This window comes from Phlebotomus papatasi, chromosome 2 (genome assembly GCF_024763615.1).
Source record: "Phlebotomus papatasi isolate M1 chromosome 2, Ppap_2.1, whole genome shotgun sequence".
Classification (NCBI taxonomy): Eukaryota; Metazoa; Arthropoda; class Insecta; order Diptera; family Psychodidae; genus Phlebotomus; species Phlebotomus papatasi.
Window position 1 is genome coordinate 33173913 of NC_077223.1, and position 10927 is coordinate 33184839.

A 10927-nucleotide genomic window follows, 5' to 3' on the forward strand; every position below is an offset into this window, starting at 1 on the left:
AAGTGGCTCAATATTTCGGAATGCCGCAAGTATTGGTGAGTGATAATGGAGCTGCGTTTACATCAAAAGAATTCCAGAAGTATTGTGATGAGAACAGTATCAAGCATGCATTAGTCTCTGTTGCTACACCCAGAGCTAATGGTATTGTGGAGAGAATATTTAGAGGAGTCAAAGATGCACTCAAGACACTTTCCGAGGACAATGAAGGACGTGATTGGGACAAGAAGTTAGCCAAAGTGCAGTGGATGTTGAACTCAATGGTGAATAGAACTACCGGCGAGTCTCCCCAGAAAATGCTGTTGGGATATTCTCCAAAGACAACATTTGGTGATCAGCTGTACAACTCACTCATAGTGGATCACGAAGAAGTACGCACACCAGTAGAAGACTTGAGGACAAAGGCATATGACAGGATGTGTCAGCAACAACAGAAGCAAGCTGAAAAGTACAATCAGAAGCACCTAGCTCCAAAGGTTTACAAGGAAGGCGACCTTGTGTTGGTGCGACACAATGTTGCTGCATTTGGAAGTTCCCGGAAGATGCTTCCACGCTACAGAGGACCATATGTAGTGGAAACTGTCCTAGGGGCAGATAGATACATTGTTGTGGATACTCCGATCACACAAGTTACTCAGAAACCGTTCAAAGCAACTTATCCAGCTGAGAAGTTGAAGGGCTGGGTAACCGAGAAGGATTTAGAGGAGTACAGTGTGTTACTTAGTGAAGACCCAGCAAGTGACGAAGTTACAGAAGAATTATCAATGGATTGAATTTCTTTATTCTGTTAAAACTTAGTTAATGGATTACATGTTGATAAGTGGATATTGAATTAATTTGGATTGCTTGTGATAATAAACTGAAATATCTATTTGTTAGATGATTTGATTTGGAATATTATGGAATTTATTAAGAACTGAATTAAAGGAATACAAAATAACATGTCTGTTTCTCATTTGGAATTTAGGCAGACTGAATCATAAAGTCATAAGTTGACTGGGAATCTGTTATATTCATAGCTATGGAATTTGTTTCCTGGGTGCCTGGCCAATACATAAGGGATCATTTGCATACTTTTAAAGGAAAATCATTTGTTGAGTATTTGTGACAAATTAGTCTTTGTGACAGTCTAAGTCAGTCTAAGTGACAATTGGAAGAGAACGGCTAGCCGACGACGACTCCAAAAAGCAATGGATTGACTATACGAGGAATAATAACAGCAGTTGATAAGGATACCACTAGAAGACAGTATTATCTGATGCAGTAGAAGGAATGACTTTTGATAGTCTAATTCCTAAGTCTTTGTGACAATTATGAGAAGATTCGGAATTGCTTTTGGTAGCATACATCCGAAATATTGTCTTGGTGACAAAAGAAGCGAGCAAATAAAGAATTCCCTAGATTTGTAGAGAGGATTAGATGAGATTTAACTAAGAGGATCATGAAATGTGTTAGGAATTCGGTAAGTCAAGGACTGTTACCTTTCCTCAAGACAACCCTGAATCTTCGGATTAGTCAAGTACTCCAATGAGGACATTGGTAAGGTCAGGACGGCCGAGATGTAGAGCTTAAATTTCCCGCCTTATAGCAATAAATGCTCTGCTGAGGCAACCCTAAATATTCGAGACGCAATGTCTCCTTTCTAGGCCAGCGCCTCTGGTGATGGTGGAGACGACTGTAATAGTTTAGTCGATCGTGCGATCTCAGTGAGTGCGGACGTGAGTCCGTCTTGAGTCGTACAAGTGATAGGACATAGTGCGGAGAGCTCGCGACAGTCTGGAGCCCACACCAGTCGATTGCATAAGCAGGTCACCTCCTAAGTATATTAGATTTAAGAGTAGATATTGCTTGCCCCCTATATTATATCAATTTTAATAACTCTAGTGACAATAACTGCCTTCATTTCACTAAATTAGTCAATTAAACTCTTATCCCTGTCCCTAAAAGCTTTAATTTCATAAGTGTTATTGAATAAATTTTGTGCGCCACGTCGCTTGTTTTGTTTTGAATTAATGACAGATGGATAGGGATTTTTTCTCACTTTTTTCTCGCAAATATTGAATTAAAATGATTTCATGTTACACTATTCGCACTGTCTTTCGATATTTGGAAGAGTTTATAAACGTTTTATTGAGAAATATTGCAATTTTGCTGCAAATTACAAATCACGCAAGTAAGCAAAAGAAGTTACGGCAAATGCTGATTATTGAAAATTTTGTATGGAAATTTGTCGTAACTTCCCCAAAAATGGAAGTTACGACAAATTCTGATAATTTTTTGTTAATTAAGGGCACTTACGATAATTTTTGTGTAAAATAATTTTTATTGGGCTTATAAAAGTTTCTTTTTCTCAAGTGAGTTTAATAAACAAAATTACGCTGATTCCAAATATGTATATATCTCAAAATCGCAAAAATGAAGTTACGACAAATGCTGATTTAACTGACGATATATCGAGTATAAACTTTGTATTTCTGGTTTAACGTCCCTATAACTACACAGATCGCTCTATCGGTGTGCCCGCCGTCGACCAATTTCTTTCTAGTTGACAAAGTCGTGACATGTCTGATGGTGAAATATGTGCGTCATTCAGTGGAAAAGGGTAAGTTTTCTTAACTCTTTCCGGACCACAATATATCCAGCGAATGAATTTCAGTAAAACTCACTTTATTGTAAGTCTTAGTGGTCAAATATGATACTTTTGTAGTGAAAGAATTTTTTCCGCCTCTGGGAAATTGGAAAACTCATGGGTACTCTTGTCCCCAAAAGAACAAAAAGGAGACAAACTTTAATTTTCCAAAAGTCAATAATATCAATTTTGTGAATTATTTTTGCATGTCAAACTCCTTTATAATTTTGATCACTAAAACAAGAAGAATTATTGACCAGTATCTTGTGGGATGTCCAGGAAGTGCTAAAAAGGACACCCAGCTCCAGCTTGTCAACAGATTCCTCAAAATATTTCACACAAAAACACTTTAAAACACATTTCTTTCAACACGATGTTATTGTAGATACATTAAGCTTTCTCAAAAGCATAAAAGTCACTTCCTGGACAATCAGAATTCACCAAAATAAGGAAGAATAGGAAAAACTTCCTATCCAAAAAAAAAAGCAAAGAAAAGCAATCTCCCGCGCTGCCAAATGTCAAAATTTTCGGCCATATTGGCAAAAATGTCGCTCCCGCTTGAAATTTTGTTACAAGGTTGGTGTTAAAAAGCAAATGGTGGGAATAGGCGGGATAACCTTACATTTGACCTCTAGATTTTTGGGGATGAGAGTACCCATAAAGTTTGAACAAGTTTTTTTGAAAATTAAGAAAAAAATTGTTTTTCGAATTTATATAATCTGTAATTGTTAGTTATCATACTTATTGGCCCCGAGAGGTTTTTTCTTATTCTGGTCTAAAAATATAAAAAAAGTCAGGATATCTGCAAGGAAGCAGAAAATTGAAAATTCACGATTTTTGACCAAAAATATCTAAGCTCAGAAGTTAATTAGGATCCTGCAAAAAATATCCTAGATTTGGACATCCTTATAGTTTGTAATTATCCAGAAGAATCGGATTTTTAATCGATTCTAGATAGTCTAAACAAATTGTTGTTTCCATGGGTACCCAGAGTCCCAAAGGAGACGAAAGAGTTAAAGATCTTTTTCTTAAGATATCTCAGAAACTTGAGGTGTTGGACCACAAGTTTCTTCGGGAGAAATGTTCAGGACATACCAAGGAACAAGAAACTACTCATTATTTTCCACCCCAAGAAAAAAAGTTTCATTTTGTTGCACCGTGTAATCCATAAGACGTGGAAATATTCGTCAGAGAAAAGTCCATGGAAACTCGCGGACATTTCTTATTAGACGGTTCTATACAGAGTTCCGCAAACGTCCATGGAATACTAAGAAGAAATTTAGCGTCAAATTCCATCTCGGAAGCTTACGCGGATTTTTAGCGGTAAAATCAGTCGACCTGACAGAAATGGCTGCTGGAAATCCAGAGAAATAGCCGCGGCCGTTCGCTATAGGGCAAATTCGAACGATTTTTTCAAAACTAACGAAATTTATGTGAGATTAAATTGTACTTTGAATCAAATTCCTGTATTTTCTCACAAATCTTAGTCATAACATACTATATTTTAATTTTATACGATCATAATGTTTGTAAACATTCAGGAAGAAGCACATAAATATGATTTTCATTCATTTAGAATACGAATTTTTTAACATAACCCCATAATTGACATTTTGAATCCAAACGTCGTCGTTCGAATTTGAGAGATTCTGATTTGAGAGGCTCATCTGTACTCAGTATTAAATGTCGAGTCACGCACACTAATGATGAGTATTTGGGACCTTTTTGGGACATTTCATACAAAATATACTATGTATTTTGTATGGGACGTATGGGATGGGAATACTAGTTTCGTACTAAGTATTATACTCAGTACTGAGTTTGTACATCCGGCCGGGTCGCTAATTCCGAGCAACAAAAAACTGTTATAAAGTAGAATTCTGTATAACAGATGGTATATTTGAAGAGATTTCACATGAATTCATCGGAATCATTTCCAGCATCGTAATTGGAGGTCATCTTATCGGATTTCATGAGACTAGTGTAGCTTCGGAGTTCAGCTTCTTCCTTCTTTCGGCGAATTTCCTCTTTTTCACGTTCCTTCTGCAACTGCAATTGGCGCTTTTTGTCTTCACGCTCTTCAGCATCGCGTTGCTCACGTTCAGCCCGGAAATCCGGATGTGCCTCAGTCTTGGTTTTGTTGAGACGATTCACAATGTCATTGATGCGCTTCTCCACTCGGATTTTCCTTACATCCTTGTCACGGTGGAAGGCAACATGGCCAACATCCATTCCGGGGGTCTTCTTTAGGTTCTCCCACATTGTATAGACAATATCCAGGTTGTTCATTTTGTTCCCCTGTATGCTGTTGGCCTTGACAAGTTGACATGCATCGTCCAGGACTGCAGTGGGGATGTCATCAATGGTTTGGCCCTAAGAAAAACATCATTAACAATTTTTGGGAACAAATTCCTCGTTTTTTAACACTTATATACCTTTTGGAGACGAATGTAAACATGGGCAGATGATATTTTGTCCACGTGGAACCAAACATCCTCTGGCCAGCCCCATCGGATTAGTTCCTCGTCTGCAAAAGCCAAAAAAAGGAGTCAAGAAATTGAACATAACCTATAAATTCTAATATTCTTACTCTCAAATTTATCCAAGCCCATGAAGAAGGTCACCGGTGGATTGACCACATTGCTGGTGAAGTAGAATACCATCTTGAAGGAATTTTGGAAGAAAATGTGTGAAAATTCAGTGAGAAAATGCCACAAAAAACAGAGAGATCGAATGCAAAACACACGCAAATGACCTTCCGGCGAATTGCGGCGAAAACACTGCGGTATACTTCCAGGTCTTCCAGGAATTCTTCCAGTGTCAGCTGTTTCCACAAAAAAAAATCAAAACAGTGAGTCACGGCATTTAATCATCACAAAAAAGTAGTTTTCTGCCGTGAAATGTCTGAGAGTGAGTGTCACGAAGTGCTGAAGAGGGCCCTGGATGCCGATGAGGCAGGAGATGAGGATGCCGCCTTGGATTTATACACAAAATTCGTCGAATTGACACTAAAAGTTGAAAATACAGGTTCCAAGGAAAAACTACAGAATCTCGCCAAACAGGCTCTGGACAGGGCAGAGGAACTCAAGGGTCGAAGGGAAAAGCCTAAAACTGAAGATGTATCTCAGCAGGTATCAGCTACACAGCCATCGCCAGCTGCTCGTGGTCCAGTACCAGTTTCCGGAGCTCAGGGTTACACAAAGGAAGAGAAGATTGTCCTTGAACATACATCCCACATCAATAAGCATGTTTTTGTGCCATTCATGAATATCGATTTGAGTGATAAATTCATCTACAAAATACCCTTTACGGATCCCGATGGACTGCTGCAGCTGGCGCCCAAGCAGAAGGCAGAACTTAGTTCGTGGATGCGAATAAGTGAGCTGCATGAGGATCCCAAGATGATTCAGAATCAGAATATCGATTACTTCAGCATTCAGCAGACTATTGTGTCAGATTGTAGTTTTGTGGCTTCTCTAGCCGTGTCAGCGCTCTATGAAAAGAGATTTGGCAAAGCCCTCATCACTTCCATTCTCTTCCCTAAAAACTCATCCGGACGTCCTGTATACAATCCCAGCGGCAAATACATGGTGAAATTGCATGTAAATGGCATTCCACGGAGGATTGTCGTGGATGATTACCTGCCTGTTGGTCGACATGGGCAGCTCCTATGTAGCTACTCAAACAATCACTCAGAATTCTGGGTATCTGTCCTGGAGAAGGCATACATGAAGCTGATGGGAGGATATGATTTCCCAGGATCTAACAGCAACATCGATCTTCATGCACTCACCGGATGGATTCCCGAGAGAGTAGCCATCAAATTGGACCAATCCACATTTGACGGCGATGCTGTATTCGAGAGACTCCGGACAGGTCTGGCCATGGGACGGTGCCTGGTAACAGCTGCCACGGGAGATCTGCAGGAAGTGGAGGAGAAACGAACTGGACTCGTGTCAACTCATGCATATGCCGTCCTGGATGCCCGAGTGACCCAGGGAGGAGTAAAATTGCTGCAGCTGAAGAATCCCTGGTCCCATTTGCGCTGGAAGGGAAATTACTCAGAGTTGGATGCTGCTCATTGGACTCCAGAACTCATGCGGGAGCTCAACTATGATCCAGCAGTAGCATCGAAAGTTGACAATGGAGTCTTCTGGATTGATTACACTTCCGTCCTCAATTTCTTTGACGTTTTCTACGTCAACTGGGATCCCGCCCTCTTCCAGCACACCTACTGCGTCCATCAGATGTGGAATGCAGGAGTTGGACCAACCAAGGATGTCTATACCATTGCCGAAAATCCCCAATTTCTGCTCAAGATCAATCCGGGATCAGCGTCAGTGTGGATTCTCCTTACCAGACACATCACAACCATCGAAGATTTCAGGCAGAACAAGGAATATATAGCTCTGGTGGCTTACGAAAATGATGGCAGGAAGGTTTACTATCCCTGTAAGTACAAAGTAGTAGAAAGCTTTTTCTAAAAATATTTTTGCTGACCACTTTAATTTTTTACTGCTCATTTGGATCCTTTTTTTAATTATTACTAACTACATTTAATTTTTATTGATCATGTTTTATTTTTATCTGTTCAATTTTTTAATTTTTTACTGACCACTTGGAAGTTTTGCCGAGCAAGTTTTATTTTCTGCTCAGAGGTGTTGTTCGCAAGAATTATATTCTAAGATGTAAATTGCGAATAATTCGTGTTCCATATTTTAGGTCTACAACGATAGTTGCAAATTCATTGTGAAAAATGAATTAGACACGAAAGTTTCAAATACCTAAATCTAAAATAAATAAAGTTTCCGTAAACGGAAGTTTCGATTTCGATTTTAGATCTTCAGTGATTTCAATTAGTCGATATTAGATTTATACGAAAACTTTATTTCTTATCGGTTGACCTCTAGGCCAGGAACAAATCGAAATATTTCTTTAAAAACAAATTGAAAAAGTTAGAATATTTTAATTTAGTTTTCAAACAAACATTAAAAAATTGGATTCAAATTTGATTTTCATGGATTTGAGCATTTTAATTATTTGCTTGGATACGACTTGTGTGCACCCCCATGACATGTTATTTTTTTCTATAGAGTTCTTTGAAGCCCTTGTGTGTATGATTTGTGAAATCAATTCCATTCTTTACTTCAAAGGCATTGAATATTTTTATTCCACTCCATTAGGGCCTTGACAGACATGAGGATTAGCCGAGAGACGGCTTAGCATAATTATATTAGAAATAATGGTCAAACTGCATTTCCATCATTTTCCACTAAGTCGTCTCTCGGCTTAAGTCGTAAGTGTGTCTAGGGCATTAGTCACAAATAAATATATTTTCAATTTAAATTTTAAATGCAATTTAGATTTCAGTGAAAAAATGGAATAGACACGAGAATAGACATGTGCAATACTTATCGTTATTTTTGATATAAAAAGGAATGAAAATTTGGATCTCATAAAATTTTCCTGATCTATAAGGTTTGCCAAAGACATTACTAAGTAAAATAATTAAAAATAGTATGGGTCCGTCACACGTTTTAGATCGCGAAAATTTCATTAAACCAAATTGTCAACCTTTTTAAAAGGTTTTACATGTCTATCCTGGTGCCAACCAAAATTCAGAATCATTTCAATTATCCCGGTATTTTGACTTCCGGGATTTCGACTTTTCAAGATTTTGACTTGGCTTTTCGGGATTTTGGCTTTTCAAGATTTTGGCTTTTCGTGGTTTTGACTTTTCAAGATTTTGACTTTCAGAGAATTTGGCTTTTCGGGATTTTGGTTTTTCAAAATTTTGACTTTCGGAGAATTTGACTTTTCGGGATTTTGGCTTTTCGGGATTTTGGCTTCTCAAGATTTTGACTTTCAGATAATTTGACTTCGGAATTTTGGCTTTTCAGGATTTTGGCTTTTCGGGATTTTGACTTTTCGGGATTTTGACTTTTCGGGATTTTGGCTTTTCAAGATTTTGACTTTTCGGGGTTTTGACTTTTCGGGATTTTAGCTTTTCAGGATTTTGGCTTTTCAAGATATTGACTTTTCGGGATTTGGACTTTCAGAGAATTTGACTTTTCGGGAGTTCGGCTTTTCAAAATTTTGTCTTTCAGAGAATTTAACTTTTCGGAATTTTGGCTTTTTTGGATTTTGACTTTCAAGATTTTGGCTTTTCGAGATTTTGGCTTTTCGGGATTTTACCTTTTCAAGATTTTGACTTTTCGGGATTTTGGCTTTTCCAGATTATAACTTTCAAAGAATTTGACATTTCGGAATTTTGGCTTTTCAGGATTTTGGCTTTTCGGGTGTTTAGTTTTTTGGGATTTTGGCTTTTCGGAATTTTATATCTGGTGGATCCGTCTGTCCAACGCTTTCGCACTCACAAATTGAATTGAAGTAAATTGATCTTGTAGTGATGTTGCAAAGAAAAAAATAGTACAAAAGAGCGTATTAGACATATGTAAAACTTTTGAAAAAGTGTAAAAAGTAAAGGATATGAATTTTGATTTCGTTTTACATGAAATTTTCCTTAAAAAAATCCAAATAAGAAAAACTTTCTAAGGTTCTTTTGCCAAAATTTACGTGATGGTTTTTTTTTTTAAATTTTCAATTGAGCTTTTATACTTTCTAAATCAGGAAAATAAAAAAAAAAATGAAATTCGCCCTGTTCTTTAACAAGTGTTTAAATTTAGAATGACACAACAAATTCAATTCAATTTTCAATGCGAAAGAATAGGATATTAAAGCCTCTGGCACACCTTTTAGTTTTAGGTCAAGAAAATTTTATGAAATCGAAATTCACATCCCTTGTTCTTCTTAAAAGCTTTGCATAAGTCCATCCCCCACTCTTTTGCAGTCTTCTTCTTTTTCTTTTGAACATCACGTCAAATTTAATTTAGTAAAAGTGGGAATTTTGATTACACGAAATCTGCCAGATTCAAAAGGTGTGCAAAACCTTATTCTTTATTGCTTTATTGCTTATTCTTTATTGATAGTCAGTTTTGGTTTAATAAAATTTACCTGGTCTAAATAAAAGACATATTTGAGGCACAAAAAATTAAATTTGCTTAGTAGAGAATCTAATTTGATCAATTAATAAATTTAAAACCAAAAAAAACAAATTAATGATCTCGAAGGAAATTAAAGAGTGGTTCCTATCACGACTGTTTGTATTTTTAGAACACGATAAGAACTGAGAAAAACAGTCGAGGAACCCATACAAAGTCGATAATGCAGAGGTACTTGAGAACAATAAAGTGCTAAAAAACGTGTTCATTTTTCATTGTAATAGCACTATTTGTTTTTTAGAACTTCACTATTCTGAAGTACTTCAGCATTATCGACTTTTATTTATGTTGGTTTCTGTCTCTACTGTTTTCCTCCAGCCCTCGCAATATTTTAAAATCACCAAGCAGTCGTGACAGAAACCTATACCAAGAAAAATCGATAATGCAGAAGCATTTGAGAAACATTAAAGTGCTAAATTTTTTTTTTTATTTTACTTGATTCCTTGAATTCCTAGTCATTCTAACGTCATAGAAAATATTTTTTCTTGGATTTTCAGATGATCCTAAACCATTTCACGAAGGTGTTAGGATAAATAGTCCTCACTATTTGTGCAAGATACGACAAGATCCTCAAAAGACCCGACTGTAAGTTGGATGATATCTTTAGGTTTAATGATTTGACGGATTAACACATATTCCACCTTTCAGAGTAACTCTAGTCATCTCTCAGTATGAGAAATCCACCACAATTTACTATACTCTCAGAGCTTATTCCCGGGATCGTTTTGAATTGCATAAAATCGACAGTGGCTTTACAAAGGCTGAAAGAGTGAATGGAGCATGGCAGGGAATATCAGCCGGAGGATGTACAAACTACCCTCAGACTCATCGAAATAATCCTAAATATCGATTAACTGTGGGACCGAAAGCACGGTCAACACTTCTCATTGAACTACGTGCTCCAAAGGTCTACCAAGTAGGCTTTGAAGTGACCACTGTCTCCTGTGCTGATCCCCAAGTGACTGCCAGCTTTGTGAAACAGGGCTCTGGAGTCTACAGATCTGGATACTCTATGCTGGAATTGGAGAATCTTCCGGCTGGGGTTTATGTAATTGTTCCAACAACTTTTATGCCTGGCCAGGAGGGACCCTTCATTATGGACATCAAATGTTCCACTGGGATTAAAATTGAGGAGATTACCTCGAGGGAGGACACGCAATCGTGATAGCCTGTTCATTTTTATCAATTTTATGCACATTTTACCATTTTATTAAACGGTTACATTTTAAAATAAATCGGC

The 10927-nt window shown here is 37.4% G+C and overlaps 2 protein-coding genes across 2 annotated transcripts; one reads left to right on the forward strand and one right to left on the reverse strand.

The window, feature by feature from the left end:
- Window positions 1–4494: 4494 nt before the first annotated feature.
- On the reverse strand, window positions 4495–5289 carry LOC129803541 (coiled-coil domain-containing protein 25). Its single transcript, XM_055850173.1, has 3 exons — window positions 5217–5289; window positions 5062–5153; window positions 4495–4999 (listed from the first exon to the last, which is right to left on the reverse strand). Exons 1-3 carry the CDS (start codon window positions 5287–5289, stop codon window positions 4538–4540), a joined length of 627 nt encoding a protein of 208 aa, XP_055706148.1. The 3' UTR covers window positions 4495–4537.
- Window positions 5290–5526: 237 nt separating this feature from the next.
- Window positions 5527–10922, forward strand: LOC129803540 (calpain-7-like). Its single transcript, XM_055850172.1, has 3 exons — window positions 5527–7078; window positions 10185–10272; window positions 10336–10922. Exons 1-3 carry the CDS (start codon window positions 5527–5529, stop codon window positions 10850–10852), a joined length of 2157 nt encoding a protein of 718 aa, XP_055706147.1. The 3' UTR covers window positions 10853–10922.
- The last annotated feature ends 5 nt before the right edge of the window (window positions 10923–10927 follow it).

Excerpts from the sequence above, each read along its gene's own strand:
- LOC129803541 (XM_055850173.1), bottom strand. The coding sequence starts at position 5,289 with ATGGTATTCTACTTCACCAGCAATGTGGTCAATCCACCGGTGACCTTC. Across the intron at positions 5,154-5,216 it reads GGGCTTGGATAAATTTGAGA|ACGAGGAACTAATCCGATGG; the intron begins GTAAGAATATTA and ends TGGCTTTTGCAG. Across the intron at positions 5,000-5,061 it reads TTTACATTCGTCTCCAAAAG|GGCCAAACCATTGATGACAT; the intron begins GTATATAAGTGT and ends TGTTTTTCTTAG.
- LOC129803540 (XM_055850172.1), top strand. The coding sequence starts at position 5,527 with ATGTCTGAGAGTGAGTGTCACGAAGTGCTGAAGAGGGCCCTGGATGCC. Across the intron at positions 7,079-10,184 it reads CAGGAAGGTTTACTATCCCT|ATGATCCTAAACCATTTCAC; the intron begins GTAAGTACAAAG and ends TTGGATTTTCAG. Across the intron at positions 10,273-10,335 it reads GATCCTCAAAAGACCCGACT|AGTAACTCTAGTCATCTCTC; the intron begins GTAAGTTGGATG and ends TCCACCTTTCAG.